The sequence below is a fragment of the Pteropus medius genome, unplaced genomic scaffold (genome assembly GCF_902729225.1).
Source record: "Pteropus medius unplaced genomic scaffold, Ma_sr-lr_union100, whole genome shotgun sequence".
Classification (NCBI taxonomy): domain Eukaryota; kingdom Metazoa; phylum Chordata; class Mammalia; order Chiroptera; family Pteropodidae; genus Pteropus; species Pteropus medius.
In genome coordinates this window covers 23,584,947-23,604,574 of record NW_024344378.1, presented here as the reverse complement: position 1 = coordinate 23,604,574, position 19,628 = coordinate 23,584,947, and the positions used below count along the sequence as shown (strand labels likewise).

At 38.6% G+C, this 19,628-nt stretch overlaps 1 protein-coding gene across 1 annotated transcript in view; it reads right to left on the bottom strand.

The window, feature by feature from the left end:
- Positions 1-4,755, bottom strand: part of BLNK (B cell linker) — a 73,516-nt gene extending 68,761 nt beyond the window's left edge. Inside the window, exon 1 of the mRNA XM_039871647.1 lies at positions 4,488-4,755. Within this exon, the coding sequence (XP_039727581.1) occupies positions 4,488-4,534 (47 nt within the window). The 5' untranslated portion in view covers positions 4,535-4,755. The remainder of the gene's footprint in view (positions 1-4,487) is intronic.
- Positions 4,756-19,628: the final 14,873 nt, after the last annotated feature.

Here is a 19,628-nt window from a genome sequence, read left to right as displayed (position 1 = left end):
TCTGAGTATTCCATCCATTGATGTAACATAAGATGGCTCAGTTGAGTGGATTCTCAGATGATATAATGCAGGTAGGCAGTGTGAAGAGAATGGGAAAACATTCTTCCTGGGAAGTCTATCTTATCTCTACAATTAGATGTTGTGCCTCCTTTTTGCCCTCCCACATCAGTACTGGCCTCCGACCTTAGTTTATAAAGAATGAGAAGAGAATTGTCCCCAGACACATGTGTATTCAAAAGTTGCTCCATTGACTGCAAGTCCCTTGACAGCTTCCTGCTCTGGTTGCCACTCCAGTTAAAGGGAGTTGGATCTATTACCATGAGTAGGAAGAGAGGCAGCAAATGGTCACTCATGATGGGTGAGTTGAAGTACCAGTCTTTGTGTTTAGTTTTTGCTTACTTGTTATAATGACCATGTGACAAATATCATCCTGGGCACTTCGGCCCATGTTATCTTGGTCTTTACAAGTCTGTGAGAAAGGCATCTCTAGTTTTATTTGACAGTTGAAGAAACTAAGGCTTAGAGAAGTTGAGTGACTTCCTCAGGACCCATATCTGGTAACTGGCCATTGGAGTCTAGGCCTTTTGGGCTCCAAATGCATTGTCCTTCTAAATACATCATATCTGTCTTCTAGATAATCTCATCTGGATGTTGTCCAGATGTATTCTCTGACCCCAGTGTTCAGAGATAGGCAGCTTTCAAAGCAATAAGAAAAGAGTCTAAAAATATTTTGAAAACAGTTTGTCTCAAATAAGTTGATAATTCAATCAGGAAATATTTCCTGAGGGTCATGGAATAAAATAATAGCCTTAGAGGATATAACATATGTCAAGATTGGTCTCCACAGTATCAGAGCTGAGAGGGACTTTGGGGGTTATCTGGTCCAAACTCCTCATTTTTGTAGATGGGGAACATGGTAGAGATGAGAACCAACCAAGGATACTGTGGTAGAAAAGGAGAGAAAAGGGCATATATGGAAGCATCATAAAAGATGTCATCATAATGTCAGTTGAGGACTCTAAGACGTGAGAAGTCATGTCCCAGAGTCTGTTAAATAAGATCTCTATGTGAGAGTGCTAGCAGTGAGGTTCAAACATCCATGCCAGGGCTCTGTCATGCTCAATAGTTTTATTAGCCACTTAGATGAAGGCAGAGAAGGGATTTTTTTTTTTTACATTTACAGTACATGCAAAGCTAAATGGCACAGATGTCAGAATCAACAGGTAAAACAGCCAAAATAATTGGAAGGAAGAACTGAAACTAACATGAAATTTATCAAGGATCAATGTAAGTCCTATGTTTATGTTCAGAAAATCAATTGTGCACCTATGATTTAATAAGAATAATAGTATTGATATTAATAACTACCATTTTTAAATTCAATGATTACTATGTGCCAGGATCACTGTGTCAACACTTCACAAAATAATTTATTTGATCCTTACAATGGCCCTATGAGATTGGCATTGTTATTATCTTTATTTTACCAGCTAAGGAAACTAGGACCAGGGAGACTAAGTAAACTTTCCTAGCATTATACATATATTAGTTTGACTGAAAGATACCATATTCTTTAATGAATAAGATAAGGATTAGAGAGACTTGGCTTAATTACACTCATGTCAAAGACCCTTTGCATTTGTAAAAATAAGTGAGTGTGTGTTTGTGGGTGCTACACAAGCATAGATAACAAATTAATTGTGAGATTATTAAAAATATAAAAATATTAAAAAATCCAACTAGTTTCACTAACTTGAAAGGAATATAGTCAATATGACTCGGGATTGTAAATTTTGAAATGTTTACTTAGAAGCACAAAATTTTTATGATCATGAGACTATTGACCGTGGAAGGATTAAGAATCCAGGTTTTAGCTGGCTTTCTGATGCTATTATTATCTTATAAAATCCAGGGACAATCATGGCTAAGAATCAACTAAAAGACCTTGAGAGTTTGTGGATTCCCACTAATGGAGAAATCTACTTTAGGTAGTACCTCAATGGGAGAAAAAAAGCAAGAATTTGTACTCACTTATTTCTGTGGTCACATGTGACTTAGCCACCTTGCCTTTGTCAATTTTTCCACAGAAGAAACTCTCAGGGTGAATTCTTATCTCCAACTGTGTCCATTTGAGAACTTTCTCTTTCTCCTTCATTTTGAGATCCATTGTTCCTTCCAACCTGCCTGCCCCGCTTTCTTTAGTTGATTCTGCTTTTTCTCCACTCCTGGTCAATCCTGCCATCTGGTTTCTTTTCAGCCCCTAGGTCAGGGTCATCCCTTTTAGCCCCCTTGATGGACACTCATTATCGCTCTATTTTTGTGGCTAACAATTTAAGCAAATTCTCATATAAACTTTGATAAACCTAAGAGGATAAACACAGCTCTTCACTTATATTGTCATCTAGCGCCGAATAATCACACAGTTAGGCAACCTTTTGAATTGATGTTACCCAGTCAGGACAGAAGATATAAACCACTATCCCATCTAATTACAGAAAAGATTTAAGATGGTGCTTCAAATCCATTGTGTTTACAATTTTATTTCTTTGAAAAGTTCCACGTTGACAGGCCAATTCTGTAAAGACGACTGAGTAACCAAGTGGGAAAAAAAGGGGCAGATGAGCAGAGTGTATGACTATCCACAATGTACTTTTGGTTTTCTTCCCTATAATCTATGGTTATGTAATGCCTATCAACTGCTCTGTGATCGAGTAGGACTTTGTCCCAGAGGGAGGGATCATAAAGTGATTTAGGTTTTATTGCTTTTCTTTATTTAAATTCCCATCTGGATTTCCTGAGAGAGGTTCTAAGGCTTAGGATAGCTCCAGGTTATGGACTATATCTGAAGAGGATCTTTAAAAACCTTCCTGATCATTTGAGAGAAGCCCTAATATCTATTTCTTGTTAGTTTCTTTGGCACTTTTTCCCTACCTCTCCTTCCCTTTCCCTTTTCACTGCTGCGCCCCAAGACCAAGGCCACAATGCTAGATTTGGGGTAACTTAACTGCCACCTACCTATTGAGTATCCCTGCCTCCAGTTCTCCTGCCCCTTCAGTCCATTCTTCCAACCTCCCATAAGCTTTCTGGTATGACATCTCAAACAGTGTAAATCATTCTCCAACTCTCTGTGGTTAGAGCTCTCAGTCTTTGTAATCTGCCTCCACCCTATGTACCCAATTTTATCAGGAATTTCTGGTCCCACATGCTCTACACTATAGTCTCTGTTGGACAGAAAACTCTCCTCAATATCCAGCTCCAAGTATCAGCCTCTGTATTTCCTCCCTTCCAGCACATAATGTTCTTCCTCCAATTTTCCAGCTACATCTTTTTCTTACCTGCTTCTCAAAGCCTAGTTCTTGAAGCATCTTCTCCCTGAAAACTTCTCTAGTTACTCCAATTCCTTTCTTATATTCCTTTAGTTACTTACTACTTTCATTGTTTTACCTACCCACTCCTGTGAGGGTGTACCAACTTGGGACCAAGGAAAAGACTATGATACCTTCTTGTCCTCTGTCAGTGCAGATCACTTGGCAGCACTCAACAACATGCCCTCAAAATGGCTGACTGCGGCTGATGCTGCCTACTGATTCCAGGTCAGCCTTTCATTTCAAACTATCATTTAACGGCACTGACCACGTATGAGACCCATATTCTAACTGTGAAGGGCTCACCTTCTGCCAATTCCAGACTAATTTCTCTTACATTTTATCTCAAAATCTCTAATTCTCTAGTGCCTTAATATTTGTGATAACTTGCTACATATGTCACATCACCCCATGAAAAATTAAAGTTCAAATGGTAGTTGAAATATAAAATAGTCATTGAACATTTAAAAGTTCCAATGTCCAAAAACCATAGTGCCATTACAATGAGACAAAAAGAAGCTTTCATAATCAAAATTTGGGAAGTCATCTTTTCCACAGATCAGAGAAGTTTCTTGATTCTTGCTGCTGGAGTCATTTCTGGTTTATTCTTTCTAAGTGGATTTTTATAGATAGTTGTTACATTGACATGAGGACATGAGAAAAACAGATCTAATCTCTCCCAAACACTTATGATATATACGCACAAAATAAATAAGAACAGTAAAACCATAATGAATATAAATGATTACAACAGTCCTTAACATTACATAGCAATCCACAATGAAACGGTCGAGGACTCAGATTAGGCGAACTCTTAGAAAAATGTGTTGTATTTAGACTCTGAAAGCTGACCTTCGTTTAAATCTAAGCCCTTGGCTTTTCTTTTTCCTTGTCTCTCCAGAGCTTCACGCTTTATCACTGGAAAAGCAAGCTAGAAGAAACTCACTTGTTCCTACACATTTCTCTAAAAATGCTGCCCAGTTCCCTATAGCGGTTGCCACTCATTCCCTTAGCATTAGCAAAATATTCCAGGATTTCAGTATTTCTGTAAGATCATTGGGAAAAAGCAGAAGAAGAAGAAGAAGAAGAAGAAGAAGAAGTATTAGATGGGGGAAATCTTACCTCAACTTCTGACTGGCAGGGACAGTTATTTTATTAAGCTTGTCCATTCTTTTTGGTAATGATAAGAGCCGCAAATAATCGTCCAGTGGTAACGTCAGCAGTCCCTGGCCCTCCTAGGGAGTAGCATGGTAAGGCTTTGATCTTAAGGATCCCAATTACTTGAGTCTGATTTCCGAGAGTGCAAGCTGCTGGCAAACACCCTTGCACCAGGGAGAAGTAAAACTTGCTTGAGCACATAGTCAAGTTTCATGTTTCTATATAATCATGTGATCTGGGTAGCCAGCCAACTTGGTCGATTACTCCACATTGTGTAAACTTTAATAGCGAAACTATTGGACATGCAAATTTCTTTCCAGCTGCTTTCTTTTATAACCAGATTTGTAACCAGGTCAGAGCAAGCTCTGGCTAGTCACTACTTCCTGTTGTCTCGAACACACATTGTCCTGTTTTCAGCAGGTGTCCTGCTGTCCCCAGTAGCTTCCTGGGCTCAAGGAAAAGCAGAATAGTCAATTCTCTATGAAGATTTCTTGGAAACTTTATGCTCATTTGCATAAAGTTATGGACAAAGTTTTCCACTTGAAGAACCATGGAATGAAAATGGCATTTTATATGGTTCTGCTCATCCTTTTCATCCCTCTCCACCAAATGTTTTTAAATAAATATCAGGTGGCAATGACACAGCAGTAACAGTCTACTCAGAGAATTAGAGTTGCTTTTTCCTGAAGATCTTTCTAAAATGGATGGACAATTCTCTAGGCAAGGTAGAGACAGATGGGTGATCTGGAAAAGGGGAGAGGATCACCTTCATGAGATGTGTGTCCTCCTTATCAGGTCCAAAGAGTGAGGAATTATGCTGAGAACCGGATGCTTTCAAACAAAGCCAGGATGTACCCAAATGTCAGCTGAGAACATATCTATCTCCCAACATTGCAATTTTGACACCAGGCTATTAGGAAGTCTCTGAAAAAGCAGGGTGCCACTCTCCTTACTGCCGTTGTCCCCTTCTGCCCTCGCCCACTGCTCATTTTCATCCCTTCACTAGACCCAGTGGCATGCAAACCTGGGAGCACTAAGGGTATCCCAAGCACAGCAGGTGGGGCGAGGAGCAGGGAGAAGGGAAGCACACTTGCGAGGGGCTGACCCATCTAGAGAGGTCCACTTCCCTCCAGAAAGACTTGATTGTTCCTTTGACCTATTCTGAAAACCTCTGATTTGTCTGTCATTTAGAGAGCAGATGGCAGTTTAGGGTAAGGGAAGAAGGAAATAAGAGGGACTGTCCCATTTATACCTGGGCATACTTCCCTGTAGCCAGCAGGAATGCCCTGCTCACCTTTGCGAAGTAGGTGCACATTTCCCACATTTATCCTGCTGACCAGTCCATTCCAGAGTCTGAAAAATAAAAAAATAAAAAAATAGAAAGGACAACATGGAGGGCTCACAGGTACCTCTCCTGTTATGGACTCAAGGTCTGGCTGAAGATAGAAGGGGAAGAGAGAGAAGAGACAAAGGAGAAGAGTTAAAGGACAAGGAGGAGGGCGAGGGGAGGAGAGATGAGGGAGGCTGCAGCAGCAATGGCAGAGATGGAAGCAGTAAATGGGTTTCTTCCCTCCTGTGCTTCTCCTCTGTACCAACAGAGGTTCTGTGTTTCCCCAGGTAAATCTTGGTTGTTCACATTCATGTGCTGCCTCTGAATTTCTAGTTCGACCAGATGATCAGGAGCAGAATCTTCAGAGCTACTGAAGGGCGGGGCCCTTCTACTTGGCCAAGCCACTGAATTGGCCAGGCTAGCAAGAGAACAGATGGTTTTCATGAAAAAAGTGCAAGCACTAATCTGCAATCGTTTATTTTCCCCAAACAAGCAGCTCAGTTTTCTTGCAATGTATTCTGAAGGAGCTTTAGACCTCCGCCCATCCTCTTCCCATAGTTCTTTAAAAAAAATTATTAAAATATAACTAACATACATAGTTATATTCTATGTATAGAGAAAGTAATACTCTATTACTTTCAGGTGTACACCATAGTTATTCAATATTTATGTACCTAAAGAAGTGATCACCATAATATGTCCAGCAAACATCTGACATGATACAATGTTATTACAATATTATTGACTGTATTCCCTACGCTCTACATTACATCTCCACTACTCATTTATTTTAAAACTGGAAATTTGAGCCTCTTATTTCCATTCACCTTTTTTTTCTCTTCCCATAGTTACTAACAGAAATTAGTAGTCCAGGATGATGAAGGCATATACAAGGGTCAGGAAAATCAAGCTTTACGGAATGGAGTGATGATAATCAGCTTGTGCTTTCTAAATTATTGTAAAGTACGCCCCATTGGCCACTTGACTTTTCTCTCAACCAACAATTCTGCTCAGCACCTGGGCTGGCAACTTCTTATTTCCCCAGAGAAAAAGAACAGCAGCAAGAGTTACACTTCTGCTTTTTCTTTTTACAGCCCCCTGTCTTTCTTTTTTTTACTATATTTAGTCTGACATCATAAAAATGAGAGTCTGCTTTTCCAGACTGGACATTTTGCCCCACATTGTGTGTAGCATGACAGCTATAATGTTCCAGGCTTCCATGTCTGCTCTGCAAGTGTAACCAGCTTCTCAGAAAGGTCAATGTAAGCATGGAAACTGAGGACACTGAGCCTTAGCTGATACTTATAAAAGGAATGAGACCACACAACATGGTTTCTACAGCACATGAAAAATAATGTACCATGAAGAAACAACTCATCCTCTCTACACAGCAAAGTGGGCATAATTAATCACTAGATTGATGAATCAAAATGGATAATCCCAACCTAAAGAAAATTTAGAACTCCTATACACTGCTGATAAAAATATAAGTATGTGCAACGATCTACATACCAGCATGGGTCATAGATGTAACATAACAGCATGAAGAATATACCATGTACACCAAGGTTATGTGCAAGAATTGTCATTGAAGCACCATTTCTAATAGAAAATAAAACAACACTAGAAAAAAACAATTTTCCATCAAGAAGAGAATGAATAAATTAGTTGTGGTATATTCAATGTAGTACTATTCAACAGTGAAAATGAGTGAACTACAATTGCATCAGTATGGAGAATAACACAAATAATTTCAGCAATGAAGACAAGTTAAAGAAGATCATACAGCATGATTCCAGTTGTATTAAGGTTAAAGACATATAAAACTAACTAATATATCATTTAGGACATACACATGTATGGTCAAACCAAGGGAAGGAACAATGTAAAATTCAGGAGCATGGTCACCAGGGAGTGGGATCAGAGTGAAGAGACACACAGAGCTTTAAAGGCAATGGTAGTGTCCTATTTCTTAAGTTGAGTGATAGGTATATAGGTACCTATTGTAAGTATTAAATATTTAACAAAAATATATAAAAGAAGATCTGGTCTAGAATTATGATATGAAGGCAGGACAGCCTGCTTATGTCTCAGCTCTGTGAGATGATAAGTCTTGAGAACAAGAAGACAGATTATATTGGAGCTTGGGGATGAGACCCAACCAGCATTGATTTTTCTTGGGCTCTTTTCCTTATATCTATTAATGACAACAAACAACAAGCTTATAAATGCTTTCCATGTCCTCTGATGACATTCATTTTACATGTGAAGAAACTGATTCATAGGGAGGTTAAGTAACTGACCCAAAGTTAGGCCACTCATCAGTGGAAGAGCTGGGATTCAAACTCCAGCCTGTTTCCATAGTCTAAGCTCTAATCACAGCTCTTTACCATTAAAAGAGAGATCTGTGATTCAGCAGAGGGTCCTGTCCTGGAATCAAGGCACCAACTTAACCATGACCTTGGAGGAATTACGTAGACTCCCTGACCTCAATTTCTCTCCTTAAGAGGACAGGAAACAGGATTCAAGGAAGGCTCAGGCTCCTCCTGATTTGGCATCTGGACACTGGCCTATGTGCACAGAAATTGGATTCCACCAGTGGAAACACTCTCACAGTTTTCAGAAGAGAAATCTCTGATTGTCTGTACTAAATTGCTTCCCCAAGGAGGGCCTAGGTGGTTGTAGCAGTTACAGAGCCTTGAAAGTAGTCCAAGTCCTCACTGGAGATCATCCATGGTTCACCTTCTTTGCTCTGCCATCCACTTGCTAATGGCTTTCCCCTTTCCAGGTCTTGTTTAGGCAAACTGCCAAAGAAAGTAGGCAAAAGGTAGTGTTGGCACTATGTAGTATGGTTCTAACCATAACCTACTCCCATAATGACCAGCCTCACAACAACTCTATGAGGGGGTAATATTATCATTCTCATTTTATGATGTGACACCTGAACCTCAGAAAGGTGACATAACTTACCTGAGGCCATCCAGTCTTCCTGACTCATGAGCCAGGGTCCTTAACTCCCAAACCATTCACTCTCTTTTCGTTTCTTGTGCTGGCCCTCTTTCTTGGGGTAGGGGTGGGATGTTTGTCCTGCAGGTACAGTGGCCCCAGCAGCTTTCTAACACATGCAGGCCAAAATAACAAGGTGCCTTGATTCCAGGACAGGACCCTCTGCTTGCATGGTCAGACCCATGCCTGGTTAATTTGCCAGTGCCAGTTAAGGGCCCAGATGGAGAAAGGTTTGGGAGGAAGCCAAGAAACCTGGGTAACCCAGTGGAAAAAAAAAAAAAGGGAGAGGAAAGAGATGACCAAGGGAGAGGTAGAGAGAAAAGGAAGTACAGCAGATGCTGGTAGTGGTCTGTCTGTTCTTTGTGGGGATGTGGCGGGGCGGGGTGGGGGGTGTAGGAAAGGAGAAAGAAGGAAGAAGAAAACACATTTGTGACTTGAGCAAATGGGAAAAAGCTCTTTAAAGCTCAAGGCTTCACTTTCTGTGAGACAAATCAGTTCTCTATTTTATCTATTCAGTAAACTCAATATTCTATGTATCACAATGGCCCAGAGTGCAATATCTGTATTACTAGAACAGCTTAGAAGAAAATGGCCCTTGCTCATCATATCAGTCTAAATCCCTGGGCAGCAAGAACATTATGATAGCTTATTGTTGGGATGGACAACTCCTGGCCTATGTGTCATTATCACCTCCTCCCTTCTCTGTAGCCCTCAGAGCCAATCTACCAACGAGATTCTCATTTGTAATATTTTCACCTTTGCCCTGCTCTCGCTCCAGCCTTTGCTGTCATCCAGTTTACCACTCAGTTTCTTGCTACTTTTCTGTAGCTAGATCCACCCCAATTCTCATTTCCAGGCCATATTCCCCACTACTGACTCTTCTTACGGATTACAGAGGCTTTTTTTCCTTCTAGAAGCAAGTACAAATGTCATTCATTTCCCTCTGTGACTGAGTCTGACCTTGAGGATCCATCTTATTTCTCACTAATTTCCATCATATGACCATCCCATTGGTCGTCCAGAAACAGTGAGGAAGGCAGAGACATGGGATCCTAGATAGTAGGAGGCCTGTTTGTCCCCATAAGTCAGAGCCATGATGAAGCCAGGAGCATGTAAGAGCAGAGAGACAGAGTTCTCTGTCCAAGGAATGAGAGGGTCAGAGATATGGATAGCTGAGATTAGGCTCACAGCTTCTAGGGGTCAAAGTTCTGGAGGCTGGCAAAGTCCTCAACAGCAGATGCTATGGCTGTGGATTATAATTTTTTGTTATCATTTATCTGGTGAAGCTTGACTAGTTTCCTAGTCTTCCTATCCAGGCAGTCCATCTGGACTTAAAGGGCCCCAAAATGAAAGCATATTTGAGCAAATGGGGAAATGTTTCATGTCCTTGGCTATAATATTACTCAGTATTATGAAGTTGTCCATTATCTCCAATTTAATGTATAAGTTTAATGTGACGCCAATAAAAATAGCAATAAGAACCTCCCCTCCTCCCATGCCAGAGACAAGCTGATTCTAAAAATCTTTTGTAAAAAGAAATGACACCTCTGAAAAAGAAGATCAAAGAGTGGAAAGAGGCCAGCCCTCTCAAATTTAAAGCACCCTATGAAACATCTCTAATAAAAACAGCATGGTATTTCTGAATGAGCAATGAAACTAAAGAGAAAGTACAGAAAGAAACAGAAGAATATAAGGAAATTAAATGTTATGAATGTAGCATATCTAATAAGTTAAAGATGAATTTTTCAATAAATAGGGGAGTTGCAAATTCATTGGGAAAAAGAAAAAAGTTAGATTTATACCTCAAATCATTAACCAGAAAATACTCCCCATGGATCAGAGATCTAGATGTGAAAATGAAGCCAAACATGTACCAGAAGAAAACAGTTAAATTTCTTTATAACCTTGTCTATGACTTAAAATCCAGAAGTAATCAAAGAAAAGTGATAAATTTAACTAGAAAAACATAAAGAACTTTTTGTGGCAAAAAAAAAAAACAACAACACAAAAAAACCCCACACATTATAAACATCAAAAGACAAAGGACAAATTGAGAATAAAGAGTTACATCATGTAGAGACAACATTTTGAGAGTTGCCAGATGGGAGGGGACTTGGGGGTGGGTAAAAAAAAAGGAGATTAAGAAGTACTAATTGGTAGTTACAAAATAGTCACAGAAATATAAAGTACAGCATAAAGAATATAGTCAATAATATTGTAATAACTATGTATGGTGTCAGATGGGTACTAGATTGATCAGGGTAATCACTTCATGAGTTATATAAATGTCTAAAAACTATGTTGTATACCTGAAACTAATATAATATCATATGCCAACTGTAATTGAAAAATAAAAAAATTTTTTTACAAGTTACATCATGTATCACAGATATAACACTAATTTCCATAGTAGATAAAGAGCTCCTAAAAATTAAGATTGGAAAAAAAAAAACCTGGATGAAAAGTGGGCAAAAGCTATGATCGTGAAAGACAAGAATATTTTCTGCTACCTTCTTATCTAAATCACTGATTCGATCTTTTCTTTCATCTAATCTACTATTGATTCCCTCTAATGTATTCTTTATTTCAGTTATTGTATTTTTCATTTCTGACTGATTCCTTTTTATGTTTTCTATCTCCATTTTTATGTTTTCTATCTCTTTGTTAAAGTTTTCTCTGGTTTCATCTATTCTTCCCCTAAGTTCATCGAGCATCCTTATAACCAGTGTTTTGAACTCTATAGCTGGTAGATTGCTTGTCTCCATTTTATTTATTTCTTTTTCTGGAACTTTGTTCTGTTCTTTCATTTGGGACATGTTTTTTTGTTTCCCCATTTTGGCTGCCTCCCTGTGTTAGTTTCTATGTATTACTAACTATGTGTTACTATTATGTGTCCCAGCCTTAGTAGAATGGCCTTATGTAGTAGGTGTCCTGTGGAGCCCAGTGATGCAGTCTTCCTTGGTCACCTAAACAAGGCACTCCAGGTGTGTCCTTTATATGGGTTGTGTGAGCCCTCCTATTGTACTTTACCCTTGGTTGCTGTTTGCACAATGGGAGGGATTGACCCATGGGCTGATTGGTTGTAAGGACTGGCCAGTGACTACAATGGAGAAGCTATTGTGCAGGGGCTGACCCTATGGAGCAGGATTCGCTTTAGCAGGGATCTGGTGTCTGTCCGGTCTCCCCTTTGGGTATGTTGTCTTTGGATGCAGTTTTGGGTGGTACTCTGGCTTAGTCTGAAGGTGGTCACTGGGCATGCTAGTCCCAGGGCCTCCTATGAGGGGCTCTGCAACAGACCAATTTTAGCCACAGCCTGCGCCCTGCCCAGAGTCACCAAGCAATCCACAGATGTCTTCCACACACACTGAGCTTGGAGTTATCTTGAGAGGCCAAACCATGAACCAAGATTGGCTGCTGCTAGTACCTGGCTTAGGGCTGCTCAGCAAGGGATACAGGGCACGGTGAGGCCAGATGCTGTTTGTTTGGGTTTTGCAAACCTTTGAGAGATTTTAGAAAAATTGGCAGCATGAGCCAAGACAGGCAGTTTGTATGAAAAAGCCACTGGAAGTGGCTTGGGTGGGCCCCCAAATTAGGTGGGGCAGGGTCTCTGGGAATCACCTGGGCAGGATGAACTGTGTTAGCCAGGTTGATGGAGACTCAGATATGATGGCCTCCTATATCCACATACTGGATGGGGGAGGTCTCAACAAAGAAACAATGGCTTCCACCAGCACTTCTGTCTGGGAGAAAACTGCTGTCGCCCTGAAGCCTGACCAGTTTCTCTTCTAAGTTTCTGGCACCTTTCAAGCTGATGCCCCAGCACTCGAGCTTAGAGCGAGTGTGTCTATCAGCAATTAAGTCCACGTGTGGGCACCTTAAAAAAAATGTCTGCAACTTGAGCCACCCTCCATTTCACTCAGCCACAATCTCTGCTGGATTTCATAGCCAGGAGTTGTAGGGACTTCTCTTCTTGGCATTGGAGCCCTGGGCTAGGGAACCCAGTGTGGGACCTGGACTCCTTGTTCTTAGGACAGGACCTCTGCAACGGAGATATCTTTTCCATTCTCATCAGCCACACGTGGGTGTGGGTCCAGCCCATCTGCATCTTCACCCCTCCTACCAGTCTGAAGGTGGCCTCTTCTGTATGTCCCAAGAGGTCTTTAAATGGATGAAAAGATGCTCAATCCCACTCCTATTAAGAGAAAGATTATAACCATGCCAAAGAACATATATATCTCACATATCAGATTAGCAAAAATCCAAGTGTGATGATAGAGTGCAGTTACGAAATAAGCACTCTTTGCTTACAACATGTGACAATCTTTGTAGAGGGGAATTGACAATATCTAACAAAATACATGAATTTACCTTGTAACCCAGTAATCTCACTTCTAAGACCCTATCCTGAAGATACACTTTCACATACACACACATGCAACATCTGTACAGAGTTACTTACTGTAGTTTTATTTGTAATAGCAAAAGATTGGAAAAACCTCAGTGCCTAAGAGTGGGAGAATGGTTGAGAACATTTTGGTCAATTTTTGTAGCCGAGTTCTGTGCAGCCATGAAAAAGGTGTGATTTCTAGGACGTGTTAAGTGGAATAGACAAGGCCAGGACAATATAAGCTACTTTTTTAAACACAAGAAGATAGAGGAAGTTTAAACACATACACACACATTTATCATTGCAAAAATAAACATCAACACTAGAAAAATAAATAAGAAATTAATAAAAATAGTCATATGGGGAGGCAGAAATGAGCTGGAAATAGAGCAGAAGTAATCTATCTTTTCATGAAGTTTTGACTTTTAAACTAGGTAATAGTTTGACATAGCCTAAAAACAAAATTAAGGCAAAAATTTTTAAAAGGCAAACTTTAGAATAAAGATAAACAGAAACAAATAAATGTAAATGATAACATATCCTGGAAAAGATGATCATTTAGACTTTTGAGCAGTTCACAGTGCATCCTCAGTGAGATATATTCTGAGAATGAAAATAACTGCAAAGAAATCTCAACTCCACTCAGAATTTTTATTTTTAGTAATAAAATATGTATTATGACTCGAAGTGATTTTTATGTTATAAAGCCAATAAATGTGTTAATATCAGTAGAAATTAAGATTTTTAGTACAAGAGAAAAAAATACAAGTATAAAACAAAGAAACAAACTTGGTACTGTTAAATTTAATTGGAAATATCAATCTAAACTCATGATTTCCTAGCACTAAATATTGAAAGGACTTAGAAAAATGACATTCCAGATTTTAAACACATGAAAAAGATGCTCAGCCACAATTATATCAACAAAAATACAGATGTCGCACTGGCAAGAGCTAAAGGCTCAATGAAGAAAGGTTTGAGTTCAGGTTTTGTGGCATGGAAAATAGAAGGTGAACTGGAACATCTTGTGCCAGAAAGCAAGGAGACACTCAAAGGATATTGGATTGGTTGTGGGGGAGGGTGTCAAAAAGACAATGGAGCAGATCTTTGAAGGAGACAATCTGAGCATCAAAAAGAATAATGACTGAAATTTATTTTAAAACACTAAACAAATAAAAATTCACCCCAATAAAACCACAAACCAAAGTCATTTCTCACAATTGGAGGTAATTATTTCATCAACTCTTTACTTTTGATAATAAATTTTTTAAAAAAGAAGTATTTATCCTAACATTTTTAAAAGAGGAATGCTAGGTAACAAACGTAGAATGAATGATAAAATGATAGGTAATGTAGAGAATAAAAAAATCACCATTTTGTAATCCCAAATAAGGAATTAAGGTAAGGATAATTAATTAATGCTAAAACTGGTAGGCGAAGTGTTGGGAAACAGGATATTCTCAAGGTATCAAAGACTCATACCATAAGCTTCTGGCTGATTGCAAAAGGAAAATTTGACCTTTATAGAGATGAAATCTGGCTGTCACTACCTTAAATGATCAAACTCAACATTATCTATATTTCCTCCTGATGTGATATAAAACTAAGTACATTTCTCCTATGTAGTATTCTTGTCACAAATGTTTAATCTCAATAGAATCAATTTTTAAACCTAACTTCCAGTTTTCAGAGAGTGAACAGATAGTAATCATCCAAATTTTTGAAAGTGATAGGGGACTCAATTAACAATTAACAATAGGTGGGACATTCCTAGATAAACTGAAATGTGAGATCCCACTATGCTTATAGGAAATAAAAGGGCTAGAGAAACAAATTGGACCTATTTTTAAGAAGAAACAATGAAATTTTAAAAATTCAGATTTAGGAAATTCTATAAGACAACAACCGGGTCTTCTAAAAAAAGGAAGAAAAGAAAAAAGTGCAGGAGACATTCAAAATTAAACCAGACTCAAGATGCATAACAACCAAATGCAATGCATGAACGCAAATAAGATACTGGTTGAAAGAAATCAACTATAGAAGATGTTTGGAGACAACAGGGAAATTTTAATATAGTCTGGATATTAGACAGCATTATGAAATTCTTAATATTCTTAAGTATGATTATACTATTGTGATATTATAGAAGAATATCCTAATTAGAAAATTTCGAGGAGGTACATGCTAATGAATTTAAGGTTTAAGTATAGTGATGTCTACAACTTACTTTCAAATAGCTCAGAAAAAAAATGTTAGCAATAATTAAAGTCGGGTGATGGGTATGTGGATGTTTATTATACCATTCTTTAAACTTCTGTATACATTTAAAATTTTCATTGTAAATAATGGGAGGTCTCTGTCAGGGTCAGGGGTATTGCTGACCTGACCGAGAAGGTTCGATGGTGTGAGGCCCAGTTGGACGAATGCACGAGGAGTTGACATGAGAGTGAAACGTCAGGCATCAACTTTATTGTGCGGAGTGCACTTCTTTTGTTGGGAAGTGCAGTTCTATTGAGGAGTGCAGTTCTATTGGGGAGTGCAGTTCTATTGGGGAGTGCAGTCTATTTATTGCATGGGGCACCCAGTCTTGCACGCACTTCTCCTGCTCCCCTTTCTTGTCTCCCCTTCTGCTCTCCCCTTCTGCTCTCTCTTTCTCTCCTCTCTCCAGGGGACTGCATGGCTTCTCACATAGCAGAGTATAAAAGTGGTATTCAGCCACACATGCGTGATACAATAATCTGAATTATATTGACATATTTTCTAAGTCTGGGGTCCTATTCCTAGCCATGGGCCTAGATCACAGCCAGACTTTGGACCAGCCAGACCTTGGGCCAGTCAGGCCTGGTGCCCATAGTCTCTAAATGTCAGTCACCCTTAAACTCCTCTAATCAGCCATCAGGGGTATTGAAACTGCCTGGTGCCCCAGAGCTCCTCATCAATGCTGTCTCCATCAAGGGAGAATCCTGCTCAGGAGTCCCTGGCAAGTCTTCTTATCTCCCACATATTGCCCCAATCTTGACCATTTTCTAATTCCTTGTGGCCTTTCCAAATCACACTCACCTGCAAGGCCCGCTTCCTCTTGGAAGCTTGTCCTGTTTTATTCTGGTCCACTGACCTTTTTAATCTCTTGGTACTTGAACCACAATTTTGGCTTTTAGCCATATATATACTAACTCTTTACTATTTTTCCTAGTGTATATCCTATTACCTTGAGGAGATCATTAACATTTCAGCAAAAAGACTATATTCTATTTCTTTGATCTTTCTCTAGAGCCAGCACAAAACTAGAATATTATTTATATATAATAAATGCTTTCTGAATTAAATATGGCAGTTATTAAAAGACATTTGCAAGTAAATAAAATAAAAATTATGAGATGTAACTACTGTTCAAACTCAAGAACTGAGTCAATGTTAAAAATCATTGAAATTGTTGGTTTCACATGTGCAAGGAGCTTAGAAGTTGCCACTCCATCCGAATACAAGTAAAAGCTGAACAGACTGAAAAATCAACAATTCTTCTTTGATCTGTAAGAGAGGAGAAGACACACTGCAAACTGCTGTCCCCAAGACTGGAGAGACAGGTGAATATAGGTCATCAAGGCTTACTGGAGCAGAGACTCAGGAGGAAACCGCTACAAGAATGAGTGAGAATGAAGAAAAACCTGAATTGGAATTGACAAACTGCTGGAGGCTTGGTTGAAACTACTCTGAGTGTTAAAAAAGACATAAGGGAGTCTCAACCGTATTGTGAGATTCACCTCTAGGAGCCTGATCAGGTTTCCACAGTAAACATCAGAGAAAAATCCCTTGAACTTCCAACAGAGGAGGAGAAAAGAAACCATTTTGAAATAAATCAGAGTACTCTGTTTATTCTTAAGAAAACCTTTCCGCTGGGGAAACTAGTTAATCAGAACCTAAACTGCGGAGGTTTTCTCAGAGCCTAACTGACCTAGGAAAGGGAAATACTCACTCTAGCCCACTCTAGCCATCCTATCCCACCTAAGGGGTAAGAATAAAAGAGAAACATTTGTAAGTTCACGGTCCAGAGGCATAGGCTCACTGAAAGACTGAGACAAATCATGGAACTATAGAATTCCACACCACACCACCACATTACAAAAGGCCTACTTACAGCAGTTCCTTTTACCCAGCCCATCATGCCTATCAAGAAAAAATTACGAGGTGTACCAAAAGGCAAATAACACAATTTGAAGAGCAAGCAAACATCAGAACCATACATGACGGTGATGTTGGAATTATCAAACTCGGAATTTAATTTAATCTATGATTAATATGCTAAGGGCTCAAATGGATAAAGGAGACAACATGAAAGAACAGAGAACAGATAAGCAATGGAAACAGAGAGATGGAAATCCTAAGAAAGAACCAAAAAAACAAAAAAAGCCATGAATTAAAAAATGACAATACTATAACAGCAATGAAGAATGCCTTTAATGGGCTTATTAGTAGATTGGACATGGCTGAGGAAAATTATCTTAAAGCTAGAGGACATAGCAATAGAATCCTTAAAAACCAAAAAGAAAAGTGAGTAAAGACTGAAAAAAATCCCAGAATAAAGTATACTGGACTGTGAGACAGCTAAAAATTTGTAACATACACATAATGGGAATACCAGAAGGAGAAGAGAGAAAGGACAGAAGAAATACAAAACAATAATGACTGAGAATTTCCCTCAATTAATGTCAAGACACTAAACCATACATGTGAGAAGCTCAGAGAAGACCAAGCAGAATAAATGCCAAACAAACAAAAAACAACTATACCTAGTCATATCTTTCAAGCTATAGAATATCAAAGATAGAGAAAAAAATTTGAATCTGGAAGGAAAAGAACATCTTATCTACACACACACACAAAAGATAAGAACCCCATCTGACTTCTCAGAAAGCATGCAGCGAGAAGAGAGTGTAGTGAAATATTTAGTCTTGGGAGAAAAATATCACCAATCTTGAATTCTGTACTCTATGAAATTATTCTTCAAAAGTGGAGAAAGAAAGATTTTATCAGACAAAAATTGAAGGCATTTGTTGCCAGTAGACTTGCCTTGCAAAAAATGTTAAAATAAGTTCTTTAGAGAAAAGGAAAATAATATAGGTCAGAAACTTAGATCTATGTAAAGCAAAGAGGACCACTGAAGAAATAATAAATGAAGGTAAAATAAAACTTTTATTTTTTAAATTTTTAATTGGTCTAACATATAATAATTTGTTCAAAATAATATAACAATATATATATGCTTATGTACGTATTTTATGTGTGTACATATATGCTTATGTAAGCTTATATATAAGTAAAATAAATGACAACAATGGTAGTAGAGATGAGAGGAAAGAATTAGAACTGTTTTGTTATTATAAGGTGCTGACACTGTGAAGTGGTATAGTGTTATTTGAAAGTGGACTTGGCTTAGCTGTAAATGAATATTGCAAACACTAAAAAAAAAGTGTAGAAAGTATAACCAATATGTTAAGAAAGGAGAGAAAATGGAATCATAGTTCCATTAAAACTACAAAGAGCCCTCTGGGACTGCCACTAAGCAGATTGGACTCACTCGTGCTAGTGCCTCGCTCAGCTTCCTCTTCATCCATGTCTGACAAACTCGGTATGGCTGATATTGAGAATTCAATAAGTCAAAATCGAAGAAGACAGAAATGCAAGAGAAAAATCCACTGCCTTCAAAAGAAACGATTGAACAGGAGAAGCAAGCAGGTGAAGCATAATGAGGCACTCGCCGCCAGTGTGCACTATACAAGCATTGCTTTCTTGTTTTACTTCGTTTAGCTGTTTAACTCTGTAAGATGCAAAGAGGTTGGATCAAGTTTAAATGACGATGCTACCCCCTTTTCACATCCAAGAACTACTGACCATAAAGGTCACACCTGCCTCTCTCACCTGCCTGTCTTGCTGTCAAGGAAGGAAAAGAACTTGCATGGTGAAGGCAGATGTTGGGTGGGACAACAGTGAAATCTAGAGTAAAAACCAAGTTGGTCAAAGGTGTCTTGCAGGCTGTAAAATGCAGTCTAATCAGAGTGCCATTTTTTTGTTGTTGTTCAAATGATTTTATTTTTTGGAATGCACAATTTTTTTAATATATAAATAAAAAGTTTTAAAACCTGGGGGAAAAAACTACAAAAGGCAGAAAAAGTGCAGACAAAAAAAAAAAAAAAAAAAAGGAATAAGGGCAACAAATAGAAAACAGTAACAAATATAGTTGATATTAATCCAATCATAACTGGAGACTTCAACACATCTCTATCAAGAATGGACAGATCCAGTAAATCCAGAAAATCAATAAAGTCATAGTTGAACTCGACAACAATATCAATCAACTGGATATAATTGACATCTACAGACTACT